At 38.7% G+C, this 21,323-nt stretch overlaps 1 protein-coding gene across 5 annotated transcripts in view; it reads right to left on the bottom strand.

Annotated features, from left to right (window-relative positions):
* The window catches only part of CCDC60 (coiled-coil domain containing 60), a 58,658-nt gene that overhangs the window by 25,857 nt on the left and 11,478 nt on the right, over positions 1–21,323 (bottom strand). For 4 of the 5 annotated variants that reach the window (XR_010615611.1, XM_065692616.1, XM_065692619.1 and 1 more), the window contains exons 3-5: positions 10,309–10,392; positions 7,603–7,709; positions 7,119–7,214 (exon numbers count right to left, since the gene is read on the bottom strand). Coding sequence is in view for 4 of the 5 variants with exons in the window: in XM_065692616.1 (XP_065548688.1) it covers positions 7,119–7,214; positions 7,603–7,709; positions 10,309–10,392 (287 nt within the window). In the remaining variant the exon portion in view is untranslated. The remainder of the gene's footprint in view (positions 1–7,118; positions 7,215–7,602; positions 7,710–10,308; positions 10,393–21,323) is intronic. The other variant, XM_065692618.1, reaches the window with a different exon arrangement.

Raw genomic sequence — 21,323 nt, 5'->3', positions numbered from 1 at the left:
CTTCTCAGCCTAGAAAGAATGGCAGACAGCTATTTCTCTTTTAAGAAGTCCCAGAACACAAGAATATGCACAACCCCCTTCCACTTGTGCCATATTTTAACTCCAATTCCTGCTGATCTTCATATAAAAGTTTTCTTTGCAGGTAGGCACATTTAGGTTTCCAACTCTTGGTGTCTCTGGAGAAGTACACAAACAAAGGTGAGTAGGGGAAGTACTTCCAGAGCAGCACAGAGAGGACAGCTTTGTGCTGACAAAGGACAGAAAAATAAATCTGTGAGATTAAGGCTTTGCTTTAAATTCTTCTCCAAAAAAGCTATAGGAAACTACTACTAAAACTTTAAAAGAAAAAAAAAAATCATCTGGAGATTTTTGGGCTATTTTCTTGCTGTAAGAATGAACAATAACAACTTTATGTTCCTATTACAGATAAAATCTTACTGTATATTCAGTGGAACGTCACTGAGGTCCCTGATCCTTTACCAGGAAGAGAAACAGCTTCATGCTGCACCAGGGAAGGTTTAGATTGGATATTAGGAACAACTTCTTCATCGAGAGGGTGGTCAGGCATTGGAACAGGCTGCCCAGGGCAGTCAGTGCTGGAATCAGCATCCCTGGAAGTGTTCAAAGGATGTGTAGACAAGGCCCTCAGTGACATGGGTTAGTAGTGGTCTTAGCAGTGCTGTGGGAATTGTGGGACTCGATGAGCTTAAAGGTCTTTTCCAACCCTGTTCATTCTATGAGTCTATGAAATACTGCTGGCTCAAGATTGTCATGTGAAAGTAGAAACCGCTTCTCACGATCTAGCCTTGCCTTTACCGCATAATGGTATTACAGAGCAATGATATTTTACTGCTAAATAATGGAAGCCCATTGTGTTAGCTTTGTTCGAGCATTAAGTGACAATGTGTCATTTTGTAGTCAAATATGTGGGATTAGACTGCTGTGTTCAGATAGATAGTGAAATCTAATAAGCAGTGAGCTATTGCCACTTACAGAATTTCAAACAAACATATTTTTGCACTAAAGGAATGGAGACTGAGACTCAAATGAACAGCCTGGAAAAGCAGAAATGTCGATGGGAATAGCAGCCTTTCCAGCGATTGATGATAGTGATTCCTACATCCATACACTTTAATGGCTGCCTTTACCCATGACTGCTGTCTAATTAATGTGAGCCATCATTCATATCAAAGGAAATTTTTGCTTCTGGAAAAAAACCCCAAAATGCTGCAAACAGCCGGCAGTGACAGTACTAGAAACATGCCAATTAGAGTGATTTCTGCCAAGCAGGAAAAGGGCACAAACCACTGGTTTCCAAGCAACTGACATTATGAAGTATTAAACACATTGGAAAGTAGAATTGATAAACATTTCACCTTCTCAGTGCTGCCTCACTCCGCTTCTTAACTCTACATTGCCTCTCCTCTCTGCTCTTAGGGGCTCCTCTGTATCTTCTATTAAACAGTATGCATTAAGGAATGCCAACTTATCATAGTCTCAAAACACTAAGATCTTTCTTGTCTGAATATATTAGAAGAGGATTGGCGTATATTCACAGGTAAGGACAGACAAGGTCATAACCAGAATTCCAATAAAAACACATCTCTTTCCATTTAAAAATCTTAGAGTGGCTGCCATTTCAATCACAAAATCTAAGCAGTTTTGTGCTGAAGTCAGCTACACAGTCACTAACAGGCCAAGAAGTAGGAGAAACTGCTCTTTCAGGTAACAGTCAGTCTTGTTGCAGGCATAAAGAATGCATTAGTAGAAGCTGGGCTTTCTGCACGCAGTGACTTTTCAAGATCTGTCTTCAGGAAACTTGAACCATTTTAAAGAGCCATCGAGTTTCTAATTTCAAACATAAAAAGCAGCCAGTTGAACACTGTTGAACTGCCAGCCGTTTGACATTTAGTTTAATTTAACCAGCACAGCACAGTGGAACAGATGCACAGGAGCCATTTTCTTCAGACTATGGCAAATGCCACTCAGAGCTTTAGCATGCCCTTTTGGGAAATAAAGGCTTGACTGGCTCATGGGATGATATGGATACTTCCCCTTTGAGCCTGCAGCTCAAAGCTGTTGATCCCTAGACATCCTTTGCTGGGGATGCCCACAACTTGTCATTTTCACATATGGATGCCTATGCTTAGATGACTGTCACTGCACAGTTTTCTTTTTCCATCAGCTTTTCTACCTCCTTTTTACACAAAGCATTTTTATCTAGTCTTGTTTGAAGCGATATGCTTCTTTCTAAGCTCTATTTGCTGTGGTGATACTTAACAAGAGTATTTCCAGTACACTTGTATGGTCCTGGTGGGCTGAGTTAGCCTACATCAGTGATTTATGGTAACCTGCTTTTATTAGGAATTAACAACTGCAAACTTCCAATAGTTTGGTAATATCTTTTGCTGTGCAACTGTTCCTACATCTTTCAACAGTTTCTTAGTTAAAGACTTCTGCTTTCTAGCTTCTCATACAATACATCCTCATGCAAGCGTGGATAACTTAATGTTATTTCTGGATCCAATTTACAGATGTCATTGGAACAATAAATAAGAAAGGCTCTCTCTCAGAGCTGAATGTCATTTCAAGGGGGCTGTGCTTCCCGAGTTTGCTTAGCTTTAGTAAGAATAGCAACAGAAATGAAGACATAATTCTTAGCTCAAAGTTAAAGATATGCTCAGGGACAAAGGTGGTGTCTTTTCTGCCATACTGCATTCCACCCACTGAATCTGACATTGGGAACAGCTTAGCCAAGTAAGTCAGAGCTACTTTGTGTCTACATGGGCAACCTCAGCTAGAAGAAATATGTATTGATCTACAGGGAAGAGGAATGATTATTATCTACAGATTACCCAGATGATCTTAATTTTAGGCTGCACAAAGATCAGTAAATTCCTTCCTACAGTTTAATGCTGTGTTTAGGTAAAATGATAGCTGAGAGCTGACAGGTGTCTCCTGAGGCGACTGGGTACAACTCACCAGTAGGAAAGCACTGGTAGGACTTTCTGCTTGGGACTAGTGACTGGTGGTTTTGAAAGATGACTAGTTTGAGCAATCTCTGTGTTCTGTCATCATCCTCTTTTACATCACCATGAGGACTCAAAAAGAAAGTATTACTGACAGGAGGTATGAGGTCATAATTACAAGGTTTATCTTCAGTTTAATTATGCTTCTACCATGTAAGGTAGGATATTAAAGCTCTGTGAATGCAGCTCAGTCTGTTTCAGTGATGACTCCTAAAGCATTTTGGAGATAATTTTAAAATTCATACTGCTGTGCTCTGTCACTGATCATTAAAAACTTCCTCACAGTTTGTTCCATTATAGGCTTTCATACAAACAAGCTGCAAGATCACAGACACTGCTTCCTGTGAATTGATCCCATTCAGACAACTGCTGGGCATTTCCTTTGCAATCAGGAGGAGGAAAAGCAGCAAAACACAAATCCACAAAGGTAATTTGTATTTTCTTGGCTCCCTGTAGTATGTACTAACATGCTGCTCTGCTAGCCTGACTGCTTTAATTCTCTGCTGCCCCAGAGAAGAAAACTCCAGTTTTCTTCTTTTACTTGCATTTTCCACTCAGATTTTTTCTAAAGTAGCTCTTGCTCTATAGCCTAGAATTGTTGCTAAGTGTTGCTGACGTGTCCTTTGGTCCAAACCAGTAGTGCAGCCATTCTCGCTTTACATTATCTTTTCCCACAACCTCGTATTGCAAGATTTGGTTAGTCTGCAAGTTTGAATTCTTTGCTTTTCTTACTGTTTTTTCACCCCCTACATGAACACTGACATTAGTCAAAGGAACATTGTGCAAACCCTCAAGATGAGTGGCTAACACATCTTCATTGTTAAAAGCTCACACAATGACACTCAAGGAATTTCCAGGCTTACACACCACAAGAAAATAAAAAACAACACAAAAACAACAACAAAAACAACACAAAAACCCCCACTCAAATAAACATACACACCCCCCCGCCAACAGTCAGTGTATACCCTTGCCTTTGATTTCCAGCTACTCAGGCTGTGGGATGTTTTCCTGCATACTGGGTCATTTGGCTACTGTACATTTCAGAAAGCACTGCAGAAAGCGAGTTCAGATTTCAGAAATCTGTTTTCTTGATTCATTCAAGCCATTAAATCTCATATCATACTTCACTTCTTGAATAACACAAAACCTGTAGGATTCCTGATTTAATTGCCACAGTAAACAGAATAAATTCTGTTAGGCATGTTACAGGCTCACTACTTGGATTGCAATTTAAAGAATGTGCGGTATGACACAACATAAATTGTGTAATATGGTAATGGTAATCTTAAATTCAGCATTTATTCAACTAACAGTGCTTTCCAGAAACTGATGTTAAAGTGACCGCTTCACCAAGCAGCTTTGACCGAGCCCTGACAATGTTACTCTTCTGATCTTCAAAAAACCAAATGCGTGTAAAGATACCATTTACTGTTGAGTAAATGTAAAAAGTAACTATATATCCATTTGTGAACAAGATTAAATCTTCCCTCTCTTAATCTTACACCTGTTTCAATTGTCATGGAAAACTTCTGATTGGGAATGTTTCTCCCCAGACATCTGAAATCACATGAAGCTAGTTTTGAATGCAACTGAATTAGATTTATGAGGCTGGAAGGAGATGGCAAAGTTGGAGATGCTTTAACAGGTAGATATTTTCTTACTTATCAGCACTTCACACTCTGCTTGGGATATTAAAATGGAATTGGGTTCTTTCCATCTCCTGTATAAAAGATTCTGCAAGCCAAGTTTGATTCTTGGGAACAATTGCACATCACCACTATCCTCTGTGGGTGTGCTGCAAGTACAGCAGATCAGGACTTGACAATTCTGCTGATAATGTACATAAAGGAATATATTATTGTTTATCCCTTCAGGTGTATTGGCTTCTGGAGGGGAGGAGGGATGAATGTCTAAAATCTGTGGGTTTAATCACTCAGAGAAAAGATACATCAAAACACATTAGGATCAAGTGTATTCACATCATTAAAAATCTACATTTAACATAATTTTGCAGATTGCATTACTATTAAAAAATCAGTGGAAAGCAAATCTGCATTTATCATAATGCGGTGCAGGAAACACAAACGTCTTCAGTTAAAAGTAGGCTAGAATAAACACTTCATCTGTTACAAGAAACTACTGCACTCCCCCAGAGTAATGGGCTGGATCTCAGAAGAATCCTTTCCCTGGAGCTTCTAGTTTAGAAGGGCAATTTCAGAAATAAAAAATCAGAGAAACAGAGGGAAGGATAAGTAAGGCAATTCCCTTACCTGAGACACCCAAGTTCCAATTGTAGCTGTTCCAGTGATAATTAATCTTACATCCCCAATTTGATTTTCAGAATTTACTTATGAGAGTAATAGTATTTATCCACCTAATACCCAGAAGTGCTGCAGAGATGAATAAAGCAATGCTTTCATGTACTTGAGTGCTAGGCATTCTAAGAGTTATCAAATTAAAGCACCTCTAGGCTGGTTAAGGGACACAAAAATGTCATGCAGCTCCTATTGGCATTTCAAAAGCACATTTCCCAAGAGTATAAAATCAAGTGTTAACCTACTATTAAAATGACACTTCATTTGTTCAACCTGTAAGCTGTATTGCAATGAGTCCAGTTTGCTATATCTAAATGTCTACATATCGATTTGTTCATCTTTTAACAAATCAAGCCTTTTAGTACCAATGGTGATGGTAATCATTGCTCTACAGAACACTTGCAAGTATTTTTCATCCTACTCATTTGAAAATAAAGAATATAAAGCAACCAAAAGCAAGCTCCAAGCACCTGCAACTCATATATCAGGAAGTAAACTGATCTTTGGCAGGTTATCATAAAAAGAACTTTAACTTGACCTTGGGGAGACAATTCCACTGAAAACTAGCAATGAACAAGGAATGCAGGCAGTCAAATATAACTAACAAGGCATTTATGGCAACACCAAGTCATGATTTACTGAAATAGCTTATCCAACCTGCGAAGTACATAGCACTTGTTATTTTGTTTAGAGTTTATCATATGAAAATTCACTATAACTGAATTAACAGTAAGTTAACTTACATTACTTAATATTAGTTATTAGTAAGTTAGTATGAGTAATGGATAATAAAAATTGGTGCAGAGAAGGATAAGGAAGAATGTAGAATACAGTGTTACCACAAGTAACTAGTATGAAACTTAGAAATTGCTGTGATTTAAATATTTCCATATTTTTACAACCACTACATTATTATGAAACGTGAAGCTCTCATTCCTCTGTAACAGAAGCTATTCTTTCTATAACCTCCTTGATTTTTATGCAGTTAATCTCAAACAATGCAAGAGCCCAATTTATCTTCAACATATTATGCTGATAAAGTATTGTGTGTTGTCTTGACTGCTATATTTGCTTAGATTTAACCTAATTATGAACGTTTTATATAGATGTCTGTCTGACTGCTTACCTTAATTCAACTATTTTTACCTAGTGAATGCTCTTCAAAGACTTAAAGTCTAGGAACCTGTAAATATGTGTGCAATTTGTACCCTGCTGGGGCTGGCAGTGGTAATTTATCAGTTTTATTTGCAGAAGGCTGTAACTAAACTTTGCCAGATGTAAATCATCTTTTTGTAGTCCTGCTTGCTGTTTCAGTTGCAAATGAATCTCATTTCTTAGCTTAACACTCACATCCAGAAAGCTAGAAGGTTCCAGGGAAATTTAGAAAACCCTGGAGTCACTGACTGCAAGGCTTATTATTCAGCTTAGCAACTGTTTAAGCTAATACAGAGAAAATGGAGTGAATGGTCTCTGTAGGCAAGTTGGGAGTGCAATCAGAGCGTGTAACTGCAACAGAAAAACATATTGAAACCTCAACCTTGTCAACTACAGTACCGCCTGCAGTGCCAATTCTGAAACATGGATGACAACAGGGCCTAAGCACATTTGAGAGAATGAGTGCCTAAATAGCAGAGCACACTTTGCTAAAGCCTGTTAGACCCAGCTACTTTCTATAGTCAGTCCCATAAAATAAGAGTTGCTGTCCAAACTCGGCTGGCTAAAAGGTATATATGGGATCACAAATCCACATCCCATCCTAACAGCTCATTACCGATCAGATAAGGGGCACAAAAATCTCTTCCTTGTATGGCAGCATCTTCCTGAGCCTCCAGTTGGTATACTCCAAATGAGTCCCACACAGATGTTTCTATAACATTGGTAGATATTTTCACTGTGATTTTCTATCACATAATGGACATTATACATCCTAAAATTGCTCATTTTTGACTACTTTATTACCAAATCCTGGCACAGCACTGTGTCATGCAAAAGACTGCAAAGAAGTAACAATCACCTTCATAATGAGCACTGAAACAATATAGTATTAACATAGAGTTATCAAACAATCATTCCTTATACAGCAGTGACAACATTTTGAGTATGCATAAAGCCTATAAAGGAGAAATTGTAGACTATCTTTTTGAAGCTGTCAGTACATTTGATTATTTCACCTATAATTCAACTGCTGCCATTGCAGAACCAAAGATTCCCTCAGCCTTGACTGTCCCATGTCTGTGCGCTCTGGATTCCCTTACCTTGAGCTAGCTAGAGATTCACTAAGAGTCCTCAGTTGCTTTCCAGTTTCCGTAAGAGGGGAGGGCCTCTTCACTGGTTCCGGTGCCTCAGACTGAAAGTGATCACACTGAAAATAGATAATGAAGTATTAATTAAGAGCTTAGCATAGAGAAGGTATGTGCAGTCTCAGGCTTCATTTTAATCACCGAATATTTTGTGAGATGGTCATCACCTGGGACAGCACTGTGTCATTTCACAAGCGTGTAAACAAGTCTTACATGACACTGCTGTGCATGCCTGTGTGTACATGTGTTCCAACAGCTTTTAACTCATTGGCTGGCTTCAAGTTTGACAGAGATTTTACAGGCAGTTAAAGCACCCAGGGGCTTCATTAAACTACCAGACAGGAAGAAGAGACTGTTCAACGGCTCAGGCTTAAGGAATGACTGCTGTGAATGCTTATGCATTAACAAACTATGAACAATATGCATGGGAGAAATCTTTTACAAGTCCCAGTCCAGAAAATTTTTCTATCAGGCCCAAACCAGAGAGACTGGCATTTATAGGAACTGAAACAGTAGGAAAAGCTCCACAGACATAGGTGGGTTTGGAGCACAGAACACAACAGTTTTCTTATTTACTCTTAAAAAATGAGAGAGTGAGAGAAAAGAAACCAGGTCAGCAATTTTAGGTAAAAGAATTAAAATCACCAACTCAGTACATCGTTCAAAATGCCCGCAACATTCGTTCTTCTGAGCAGCTAAGGAACTGAAACACATGGAGATGAAAACTTGTATTTGTTGTTGAACTAGCCCCGGCTTAGAAGTACCTTTGGGGTTTCCAGAGAGCGGCTGCATCAGTTTCATAGAATCATGATTGCACATTGTGCATATGCAGGGGTTTGTATGTGTTAGGTAATAAAATATGCAGCAGAGGCAGTTGTCAATGTGCAAAAAGTGCATGGCTGAAACTGTTATCCACTGGGAGCATAGTGCTGGTGTGTAGAGACTGCAGTGTAGTCCATGCCACGAGGCAGTCCTGTGCATGCATTAATGTCCTAAGTTTCCAGGAAAATTAATTCCAGGAAATAAAGATCCTTCACTATGCACCTGGGAAAGTATGCAATAGGATATTGCAGATCTCAGCTGGATCTAGAGAAAATGCTCCCCTACTCCACAGTGACTGCAACTCTTATTTCAACTCTTTATGCACATCCAAGTATTGGTTTTCATTGCTGAGACAACTGGTGCTCTTTGTGGTCAACAGCTTCTATGATATGACTGAGCTGCACGTCAACCCTTTCTTAGTAACTTTTTAACTTTAAAAGAACGTTGTGGAAAGTGCAAACGAAGTCTTTTCAATGGGATGTATAGATCAAAATAAGAATTGTAACAGAGAAGTGAAAAAACACTAAATGAACGTCAGTGGATGTTTCTGGTACTCAGGCGAGAGAGCTTCTGCAGTAAAACACCTGGCACAGTGGCACTTCTTAGCAGGACTTCCCCAGCACTTTTCAACTTACTGTTCAACTTTGTTAGCTTCTGACAAACCTGACTGATTTGAGTTAGAGAAAAACAGGAAATTAAGTATTGTGTTGGGATAGGTAAGATAGTACTGAATGCTGAAGTCAGGCTAACACTTGTGTTTGCTTTCTTAAAGAAGAAAACTTTAAAAGAACTTACAAAATCATTAGTGTTAGCTGTCAGTTTTCATCTAGCTGTAGCTACACCATTCCTTCTCTTTTGTTTGTATTTTATTCTTTTCTCTTGTACAAAAATTGTGATGAAATCAGCTGCTTGGCATTTGATATTGTCTAAAGAGAAAGGAGCTGGATCAGATTATAAATAAGCTAACAAAGACTATGTATGAGGAAAATTAAATCTTCTTGCTGGATTGTCAAACTAAATTCAGGTAAATCATTAAATCCATACAGAGAAGTTAAAATGTACTTTAATTCCAGCATTTTATTTATCTTTACAAGACCTGAGTTGCTTTGGGATAGGTGGCCACAGACTGAACCAAGTCTGCAGTGTTGTGTGACAGACCTAAGTACATATCAAATAAAACACACACTTGGCCAGTCTTGGGTGAATTAGAACAGACTCACCAAGTGACTGTTCTGTGCTGACCAAAAAGTGGCATTTCAGTAAAATTATCTCCAGGTTTTTCAATATTGAAAAGTGAAGGTTAAGGTCTCACCAAGCAAAGGATGAAAATCTGGGTGGAGGCTAGACCTTCAACAAGTGTTTATTTCTGCAGCTCCACACAACACCCAAGGAACAGCTCTATCAGCTTCAAGGTTTTGAGATCTAAAGATGTACAATAGTGACCTATATACTTTTATAAAAATATGAAATTTTGAAATGCAAATAATTCTGAATGTGTCAGCCATTTCTGTGCTAAACTGTAATGTAGTTTAAAGATCAGTCTTCTAGAACTGACACGTGGCATAACTAACACAAATAAACTGAATTTCCAGAACTCTACTTTTATCAAATTGCAGTAGAAGCCTACACATCACGCCGTGATTTCTTCTGATACCTTCAGGAGGAGTGTTACAAATTAAGATATAGGAAATGTTCATCAGCCAGCAAAAGGCTGCTTCCTTAAGTACAGCAAGGCTTTAAAACTTTAATTCAGCAAGCATATCTATGATTAATTAAAGCATGTTTCTCTGTTGCCTTCTTTAACTCCATCTAGAATCAAAGCTTCACCAGTGGTCTCACCTCTGGCTTGGAAGAGTGCTTGTCAGTAGTAACTTCAGCAACTTCTTTGGGTGTTTTTCCCTGCACATCTTTTTCCACTGATTCCTAAAAATAAACAAAACCATATTTGAAATAGTGCTAATTACCCATACTGTAGCAGGTCATAATTTTCAAAATTAAGTGGTACAAATAAGTTCTTCTATAGAGATGCAAATTAAAGTAAAAATAATGGCTGGTCTATTGTAGAAAAGCTTAAAATGTACACCAGAGTTACTTAGTGACAAGTAGATTCTCATCTGATGTACCTGCTGACAAGCTGTGCAAAATGCGTACATGTTTGCTAAATTACTATACTTAAATGCTTTGAGAAATGTAATTTTTCTCTTGGAAGGCTGTTATATAGACTACTGTGTCTAACATAAAAAGAAAACCCAATTTCCAAAACCAGGAAAATTACTTACCTGTAATTGCTCTTCCCTGAAGATATGCACTGTGGATAGACAACTATTCTTGGGTCTGTGCTTTCACCCACAAGGAAGGCACAGATTCCTAAAAAGCCCTGAAGTCAAACACAAGCACACTTTTAGAAGTCCTTCAACCACCAGTTTATTCAAGTGGAAGGAAGACATATTCCTTCCTATTAAAAAGAATTATATAGGGAGATTAATCAAAGACTTCAGCTCACTCAGTAGTGTGCAGTGCTCAGGATAAAAGGATATGAAAACAGGCATTTCTTCCTGCACTAGTTTTAGATCAAAGAGCTCATTTATTGATTCCAAGCAAAGCTGCAGGGCCTACCTAGGAAGGTGCATCCATATAGTCAGGGCAGAGCCGACGTACAAAGGCTGCTGCACAGCAGCCTCAGAGCTGTGGATGAAACAGTTGCTATGCTGTATAGCTTCTGCACAATGGACCAAAGCTTGAGAATATTCAAGGATTTAAGAGAAATAAAAATCAAGGGCAGAGTACTTTGCTTGTTGGAATTCTGATTTGAGAAGGCACAAAAATATTTTCAATTTTATGTTCTTATGCAACATTTCAGCAGAACAAAAGTTCAAAGTGTAAAGAACAGAATCTATCCACTGGAGAACTGTAGACACCAAAGTTCTTATATAAATAACTGAGGCAGCCCAGAAACAAGTAGAAAACTAGGGGGGAAACCAAACCCAGAGCAAAGTAGCTGGAACAAAAAGATGATTTTCTGCAGCCAGAGTAAGGCTGAACTAGCGAGATGTCAAAGAGAAGTCTGAAGGCTTCACGGTTACATGAAATTGGGGTGCACTTGACCAAGATTGGCCAGCAGCAGAGACAGATGGCAAACCAACCCTGCTCCGGAGCATGTCATACAGAGGGTACCGATGTACCCAAGAGCCCCCCTCGTTGAGTGAGAAAACCTCATTCACACACTCAACGGGACAAGAATCATTTTTCCATTTCTCATTTCACCTGTGGGAAATGCTATTCAGATTACTGGTGATGAACATGCATTCAACCTAAAGTCTGTTACGCTGAACTTGAGGAGAAACAAAACTGAAGTATTTGCCACTACACAAATTTAATCATCATATATTTGGCATGTTTTTTTCACAGATCAAAAGTATTTATTTTAACCATTTGTAGTAAGAAGCAGATTCTGAATACTAAATGTCTTGATCTGTGAAAACAGGCCTTCCAAAGTAGGCTGGATTTTGGAAATAAGCTGCCAAATAAAGCCCTTTATAAGGAATTAACCCTCTCCCGCCCCCCCCTCCCCCCCAACATTTTCAGCATAAGTGCGAGATATTTCTAACTACATTCCTGTAGTACATGGACACAATGTATCTATCCAGAACAGAAATAATGCTAAAAGACAAATAATTACTTGTATCCTGATTGACCCTTCTAAATTTCAGAGCACTTTTAGAGGTAGAAAGCTGCCAGATGGATGAAACAGAAGACTTTGTTGGTGAAATGCCTTCAGAGAAGATAGTTCAGAAGCAGTTTGGTTTTTAAACTGGAAAGTTTTCATATTTGGGCCCATATTTAACTTGTACCAGGCTTTTTTTTCAAAGCACAATAAAAAGTCCAAGCAACTCTAAGTATTACGACATCCTCCAATCTCTTTTCTCCTTTTCTGATACTATTTGCACATGGCTGCCTTCTCTGCATTGCATATCTATTTGTCACTTGTAATGCAGCCACCACAGCATCACCCCATCACACAATAAGCAACAAAATCCAGCACCATAAACTGGTGTTGATTCTCTCATCTCTGCTATGGGAATAGCACACAGCAGCCTGACACTGGTGTGATTTGTTTTTTAAGATAGATAGATTGATTGATTGATCGATAGATAAAGCCAGACTTGGAGCAGAAGCATCTCACACTCCAGGAAGAGCACAATTTCCAGTCTGCTTTGCTCCTGACACTCTCTGGACAGGCAGAGGAAAGGATAAGAGAGCTATGAACCTTCCTAACCTCTCCACAGTTGCTCAGTAGGCGAGGTATCACACCATCCCCTCCACTCAGGCACTGATAATGTGATTCAATTTGTCTTATCACAGGAAACAGAAGGGAACAGTTTCCTTTCCCACAATATTATCTTTCATTACAACATTATGTATTGAAAAGGTGCAATTTGAGCTTAAAATGGTAACAGTACATAATTATAGAACAGTACAACTCAATTTGCAGTGTGGAAAGAAAACAATACTGCTCCATCTAATTTGTTAAACTCAATATATTATCATGACAATCTGAACAATCCTTGGAGTTTCAGTGGTGAATTTGTTTTTTAGTGTTTCCAACTTATGAAGACTTTCATCATAGTTCATCCTATTTGCTTTTAAGCCATCAAAAGACCTGCTTCAGTAATTGTTTCCTGCTTTCATTAGAGTGAAGTAACAAAATCTCACACAGCTCCATATGTAAGAAACAATAATTAAAAAAAAAATCATAAAGTGATATCTGAAGCATTACCTTAAAGTGATATTACGAGGAAATGACCCAAAACTTTTTCGTGCAAATGATTACAGTCATTTTTGTTGGGATCCCATCCAGCAGCTCCAGGTAAAACGAGCTCCAGCTACACTGCAGCAATACTGCAGTAGGTGGAGCTCGATGTCACCCAACTGCCTAGCGCTGGGCTCCCGTGGGGCCGGGAGGTACCCCTCTCAGTGCCCTAGCACCGCTGCCTCCTGCCTTAGACACCTCTTTGTGTCCTCTTAATCTTAACGTTTAGGCTTTTAAAGTATTTTGGCATGAACAAATTCTTTTAAATAGCTTGTTCAGTTGAAACTGACTCCCTGCAGACTCTGGACTTTACCCTAACATTTCCCAAGTACACTAATTTTCTCTACTAAATAATTCTGGTGATTAAAAAAGGGTTAACTCTGACAAATCCTTCCTTTTATTAAACATTCTCTTTATTTTACACCCTTGACACCTCTGCATATGTCATTCTGTAATGCTGGAGAATATCCAGAGTTCTTCTCCAAGACTTTTTGGGGCAATAGCCTGAGCTGGTGGTACATATGCCAGCCAGGGAGGGGGAATCAAAGTGCAGTTCTGGGTAACTCCGTAAGTTTGTAACTTATTGTCAAACCTAGCAGATTGACATACTTATTTCACTCTTCTTCCTTCTAATATATCACTTGAATAGGAGCATTATGATTCCATTCACACGCAGTGAATGCTTCCTGATGAAAATAAAGCAGCGCAGTCTCATCAGAAGCCAACATTTAGTCCTCCAAATGCAAGATCAACCTGGTGAAATATATTTAATTTTACAAAAATGTTTAGAAAGCTTTCGTGAAGTGTTACATAGAGATGACTACTGCTGTGCTGCAAGTGGCATTCTAAGTGTTCAATTTTAAAGGCAGTATTCTAGCTGAGTTCTCTGATTTCCCATCACATCATCCCCCTCCTTCCCCTCCCCTTCTTCTTTTATTGCTGCTACTCAATACTGACCCTTTCTGCCCTTTCACTAGAATGTGGGAACACAGACAGACATCAGGACCAAAGGGAATTTACAGCTAAACAAGAGAGGCTCCAAGACAAAGGACTATTGCAGAAAATTAAGATTCCTTTAAGAGTAATGTTATTATAGTGCTTCAGCTTAAAAAGAAAACAAAAACCAAAACCAAAAGCCACAACTAAATCTGGAGATATAAACGTGTATCAGCATCAAAGACAAGATACCTGATTCATTAAGGCTGTGCTGTAGCATATCAATAATGCAAAGCACTTTACAGCTGAGAATGTCTGTTGCCAAGGGGAGCACTTGATCAGAACTATTGCAGCAGCTTCCAGTCCTTGGTCTCTGGTCAGAAATGGTGCTGCTATCAACAGAAGGGGGCATTTATCCCACTGTTTTGCCAGGAGTAGTTTTAATGAGCAAGGGAGTTCCAGTCCTGTTAGGTCTCCTTCTGCACTTCAGTGAACTCATTACTGTCTGTATAGACATATCAGGAGAATGGAAGGAGACAGCTGAAAAGTGAGAGGAAGGTTGTCTGCTAGTGAAGGCATGTCAATGAAATTTGGAATAAGTAGATTCAATTTTATCTCAGAAATCTCCTCTGACTTCCTAAATAAAATATTTAACACCTTATCCCAGCTAGCAGAAGCTTTTTTCTCTCTTTGACTATAATGAATTTTAGTATAAATTCATTGTGCCTCTACTCCCTGTATCTGAAATGGAAAAAATAACATTTCTCTTTCATTAACATCTATGAAGTATTCAGATACTATAGTGATGGAAAGCCTATGTACAGCAAAACTGTTGTTCTCATAACAAAACCAGCTCAAATAGCTTGGTATTGTTTATTCCATCCGTTCCCCTCCCTTTCTCATATTCCTTGGAGAAATGCTCTATTTTCTTGTATCCAAAGAATATTTACTAATTCTGGTAAGTTTGGGAAGCTTTATAAAACAATTGGATCTAACTAATCTCAGTTGTAATATCACTGTTGTCATTGTATTTACCCTAGTTACTTTTAACCCCTTAAGCAGCTATGTTATTTCAGCTGCCATCATTACAGTCTCCATAAACTCTTGTCATTAGGATGATTTGAAAGTTTTGAAATGTGGAATTTTGGAAGGCAACGGAAATAAGAAAAAAAATCACTTCTATACAGTATTTCTCTATACTGCTTACGTTTCTGTGTTCTGTTTGTCATGTACATCATCTCTGGGCAATGTGCAAGTAATTTAGGTATATGCAACACTGCCAAGGCCCTTTATGCACATTTTTGGGTGCATACTGGCAATGGTAATATTGCTCAGCCTTAGCTAATGTTTTCTAGATATTTGCCCCTACTGAAGACAGAATTACAAATATCCCATAGACATTTTGGATTACCAGAAAATCAGTCTACTAGAAATGAGCACAGCCTGTGTTAAGCTGAAAGAAGAAAAACCCTTTTGCATCACAATAGAGCTTCTTGCGTTTAGTAGAGCTTAAAATAAGCTATAAAAGTGGTGAAAACAATCCTGTAGGCACAAAGGACACTCAAAGCAGAAGCATCTATAAACATATCTAAAAATCAGTTTCTTACATCTGCTAGCCTGACACAGAATTTCTTATTGGAATGCTATGCTAAACCCATGAAAGTTCATGAACCAAGGCAGGAGCACCTAATAAAATTGTCAGATCAATATCTGCTACAGCACAGAGTCTCTATTCAATCCAAAAGCAACAACCAAAAAAAGCACATGCTATTCTGCTTTATTTCATAGCGAGAACAAAGTTAATTTGACCAGGAGCTGGGGGAGGGCACAGCTGGAGAGCAGAGTTACAGCCTCAGGAAATTCAAGGAAATGTAATTGAGAACAAATTATCTCTTTAATTACTTTTGACCAAATCAATAAGCCCCATGGAATAGAAAGCATGATGCCTGCCACCTGGGAGAGGACAAAGAACACCAAAGTTGAACATTGCCACAAAACTAAGGCACAGCTGTTTGAAGAACAAAGCACTTCTCTCACAAAAGAAAAGAGGGTGAAGGATATTAGTTCACTAAACAGTCACGCAGAAGTGAATGGTTGGGTTTGGCCACTGTTCCCTGTTCTCAGCTGCGAAGATTGTTAACACTTCACTATGTTAGAATGTCAAGTTGTCCCATCATTACTCAGGGATCAGAAAAAGAAAAATCCCCAAAACCTCCTGTCTCCTTCTGGACTTCCATGGTTTCTCCCAGGCTGGCTTTTATTTACTAAACACCAGTGCAGGAATTATTTAAGGCACTGCAATTATTCTTGTCAGTGTGCTAATAAACCAGAGCAAGATCTTGCCTCTCCTTTGGCTTCATTCCCAGGTATGAGTAGTAACACTCACACCTGGAGGTCACAAATGTGTAGCAAGGCATGGAGTGTGATGGGTAGGAGATAGTACACAGACCACAGGGGCTACAACAGCATCCAGTAGCAGTGAAGACTTCAAAGCCTGCCTATCCATAACATACATGGTCCCCATTACTAAACTACCATTTAACAGTTTACCACCTTTAGGACATAAATCCTAACAACATTCTTGTCAAGTCGGAGTGTGGTATTACCCTCTCTGTATATATGAAGGCAGAACACGATAAGCAACTTTTCCCTGCTCACATAAAACATCTACAAGAAAGGTGTAGAAAGAAAAAGTCTTTTTATTTGGCCTTGGGGCAGGAAAACTACCAGTAGAATGAGCAACTCATTATGGTTAAATTCACCTCTGCAAGGAAACGGCGATGCAGAAGCAAGCCTGCTTTGCTTTGGAAACAGAACACTCAGTGGATCAGCCTCAAAAGCTTCAGCTCTGAGACAGTGACTTTCATAACTTATTTTAGAAAACCTCTTTCACGCATGAAAGTTGAGTTCAAAATTAGCAGCTTTATGTGGGTGATTTTTGCTTTACTAATGGCTCAGAATACCCAATAGCTTGTGTGAGTGAGGTTTATTAGAACTCATTGTGTCCATCTGGATTTGAGTTGGGGGGGGGGGGGGGGGGGAAGAGAAAAGAGAAAGGGCTTAGAGAATTTTCCTGATACTTAGAGTCAAATTACTGAGCATAATTCCAGTGTGAAAGGTTGTACTTACTTTATTTAAAGGTCTGAGTAGTCTTAGAAATATGTCAAGAATCTAATTTCTGGACAATCCATGTGGGTAACATAGAATTAGCTGTGAGACTAACACATTCTAATGAAATAGCAGTGTCTTAGGCTTAGGGTAAATGCTTCAGATATTTTTCTGTTTCATAGCTCTTTTTTTTGCTGAGTAATATCTAAACCTCATGTAACAGCAGCCTGAAGGTGTTGGAAAGACTGGACAGCTATATTGTGATTGGAGGAGAAAGTGTCAAATGTATGGTGAAAGATTCTGAACTTGTTAGAGCAATTGTTTCACTTGTATTTTCTCAGCTCACTAGTGGCACTCACTCGAAATGTTCTTATTCCAGGATCATAATGACTCATCTTTCTGGGGAAGAAAATAATGGAAAAGCCAACATTAACAGAAAGCTCAGCTGATTAAACATCACTTCCTCTCAACTACAGCTTTCCTAAGAACACTTGTGTGGAGGAGAGCCCTGTTAATAGATTGCTTTCCAAGGAAGAAATCTAAATGAATTATTCCACAGGCCAATAGTTATCAAAACTAAGCACTTTTTTCTAAAGTGGTAGCTGTTATCTCAAGCTTCTGGCAAACAAACCCTACACTCAGTTCACGGAGGGAGGAGGGAGAAAGGGAGGAAGTTTTGTGGGTTTTTTTTCCTCCTCCAAGAATGCTGACAGGTTAATCAGAATCTCTACACAGACCAGCAAATACAAGACCTTTGTTTGGTGTTGCTCTGCAGGCAGCGATATATCTAAGTTCGGAATGTAACCTTCCATATGGAGTATCTAGGCAATGAGAATAATATAGTAGGATCATTATGGAATGTATCCATCAGTTTTTCAAACTGTTTTGTCTTTCAGAATTTAAACTTCTACATCTATCTTCCACACTGTCTAATCTTTCGGATAGTCTAAATCATATTTTAAAAACTTAGATGATTGAGTTTGTATAATGAGAAATTTAATGACCTGTAAAATGAACAGAGTGCATCTGCCAGCCCTAAAAGTCATCTTTTCCCCACATGCACGTCACAATATGGGACTGACAGTTCCACTGTTATTTTCCAGGCAGCCGCTCCTGTTGCTTCCCTTAAACAAACTTGAATTTTTGGGTGCAAGTTGAAGACTAAGATTGTCAAGATGCTTAAACAGTTCTTAAAATATTTTTTCAGTAACACTTTACATACAACAACCAAAAAAAATACATAATGGTTGCTATATAAATGCACATTTTCCCCAGATAAACTGAAAATACAGAGTTAACAAACAAAGATAACTAAATTCTGAAACACTGTTTAATCTCACTTATGCATATTTTTGTCAAAGGGTCAAATTCTCTGCTGGAATAAAGATCTTAACTGAATCCATATTTTGATAGGGATGAATATGGTCCATACTGCAACAGCAGAATGAATGTGTATCCAGACTGACTGGCACCAACTTTATCCGTGATAAACATGAGACAGATGAACACATCAAGAAAAGGATATCTGTGGCTATACTTTATGCAAGATTACAGAGTATTCTTTAATCTTGATACAAAGTCCAAAACCCCTTTTATAGCTATACCAAGCTCCTAATGAACAGCTCTACATGGGTTTTAGATGGAACATACTGTACTAAAAATGCCCTCTCTTTACTATGTATTTTTAACTTATAGTAAAACTTAAGCATGCACACACACACATCCTCCTTGTTTGTAGCTAGTGGAGGCTGGATCATCAGATTAAGTTAGCTAACCTAGTCAAATCTGTGAGAATGTTATCTGCAAATAAAGCCCTGTATCACTTTATCTGTGACTTTAAAATATTAATATTTAGGAACTACTCTATACCTCTTGTAGAAGAAATTCAGTCCAAATGCTAACATCTGACACATAAGGGAATAAGCCACAGCTAAAGTGCCAGAACTTGACTTTCCAAAGGACAGCTATTTTCAGAAGTGTTTTGTGATAGCTGTGCCAGCTGCACACACAGACTGCATTACATCTGTGGCCCATTCTCCTTAAGCATTATCTTTGTTTTGATTTCCTATTTTGTATTCCATTAGTTTTAAGGCTGTATGTCACATTGCCATTAAATCATTGTTTTCAAGCAATAGCATCTTCCAGCTGACCTCAGAGCAAAACAGCACAAAGACTTACATTCATACTTCAATGTTACAGCCAAGGAGGCTGGAAAGCCTCACTCCAAAGCCTCTATCTCACATAGCTACCTTGCTCTGACTCACCAGTTCTTGTCATGCACCAATTCAGATCTCACATTGATAATATAAGCTAACACTAATTTAGGAGAACAGCTGAAAGTGAAATACCTTAAGGGAAAAAACTTGCGTGCACAATATTTTACTGAAAGCAGCTTTCTTAAAAGGGAAGGATTGAAACACTTCTGATGAGCTAATAGAAATAGCAAAGTGCCTGTTTGGAAAAGGTTTGTTGTCCATTCTTGTTCTGGGTTTTGTGGAGGTTTCTCTTTAAATGTTTTGATCTGCTTTAACTAAAAGATGAGGAGAGCTCCCTGTCAGCAAGAGTGATTTCTGAGTGTCAGATAGCAAAGCTGAATGGATTCCATGCTGCTGAGCTTTTAGAAAAAGTCAGAATAAAAATAAATCTTTAATCTGATGAACCTGGAAACAGACCACTAGGATACTGCCAAGGTTTAATTTCTCATTTTTCATGGATTAACATCATTGTTTATAGCACAGGCTGTTGCATAGTGACACAAGCTCTAAACAGGGTGACAGGAAACAAATCCAAGCAAACAAATAACAATTCCAAAACATAGCAATGCCTCTGCTGGAAGGTTAAAATAAGCTTATTTTACAGAAATCCACCTATGAGCTTCACCAGCAATAGGAGCATTTATGGAGGCAGAGCTTGCAGGTGAAGTGCCCGAGAAGCCTCCAGTAATCGTACAGCTGTCTGCACAGAGCATTCAGCTCCCTCAACTGTAATGAGCAATTTGTCTCCCAGCTTTGATCTACTGTCAGTTTGGCTGACACTGACTCCAGGAATTAACTTCTAACACTTCAGGGTAACCTAATAAAAAAATTGAAGCACTGTGTGGTAGATACCTGTAGATAACCTATCACCTGCTGCAAGTGTTCACAGCAAAGTTTAATGTGTTTCTGTTCTAGTACAAAGGCTCTTAGTTTCTTCAGTGCCTAAATATGTAACCCTAAGACAAAGTATCAATAATGTAAAGCAACATAAATGACAGAATATTTTAACCACATGCTCTAAGCTAATGCTGTGTTGTTACCACATATTTGAGAAGCTGCCTTAGAGAAAAGGCTTCCCTTGTACAGCTGAAAAACCTACCCACTTTGGAAAAGAAGTTCAGAACTAGAGTGGAAGCAGGTCTAAGTTTTTAAACCCATCACAATGGAATTGGACTGGAATATGTTTGGGTTTTAATAACAAGACAATTGTTACAGATTTTCAAGTATTTTGTCAGTGTAATAAATGGACTGTATGAAAGTCAGATACTTGTAGCTCTGGCATAACTGATGAACACTAAATAGAACAGTAAACAACAGCCCTAGAAAACATTCAAGAAGGGAGTATAAACTCCCTTTAAATTCAGTCCTACTGCCATACTGTCATGCTGAACATGGATCACAATCCATTTCAGTCTGTTCTGAGCAAAAATCTTTGCCATTACCAAACTGCCTCTATGTTGTGGCTTAAGGCTGTCACACTTGACCACTGTGAACCAATTGGCAGCCACACCATTCTTCACCAGCCAGCCAATGAACCTGCCATTATCATCACAACTGGAAGAAAGTACTAGTCCTAAGAGTTACCAATGCCCAGACTTCGAGACCTTTCCTGTTTCCTATTCCCCTGTATTCAGTCATGTGTCTGGCAGCAGGTTATATGACAGGAGGGGAGCACTGCTGCTGGGCTTTCATGTATTTTTTAGTGGGGAGTGTTTTGCACGTAGGCTCCACAAGATATCATCCAC

This window comes from Lathamus discolor, chromosome 12 (genome assembly GCF_037157495.1).
Source record: "Lathamus discolor isolate bLatDis1 chromosome 12, bLatDis1.hap1, whole genome shotgun sequence".
Lineage (NCBI taxonomy): Eukaryota > Metazoa > Chordata > Aves > Psittaciformes > Psittacidae > Lathamus > Lathamus discolor.
Note: the sequence above shows the minus strand (reverse complement) of the source record. Positions and strands in the feature narration are given on the sequence as shown.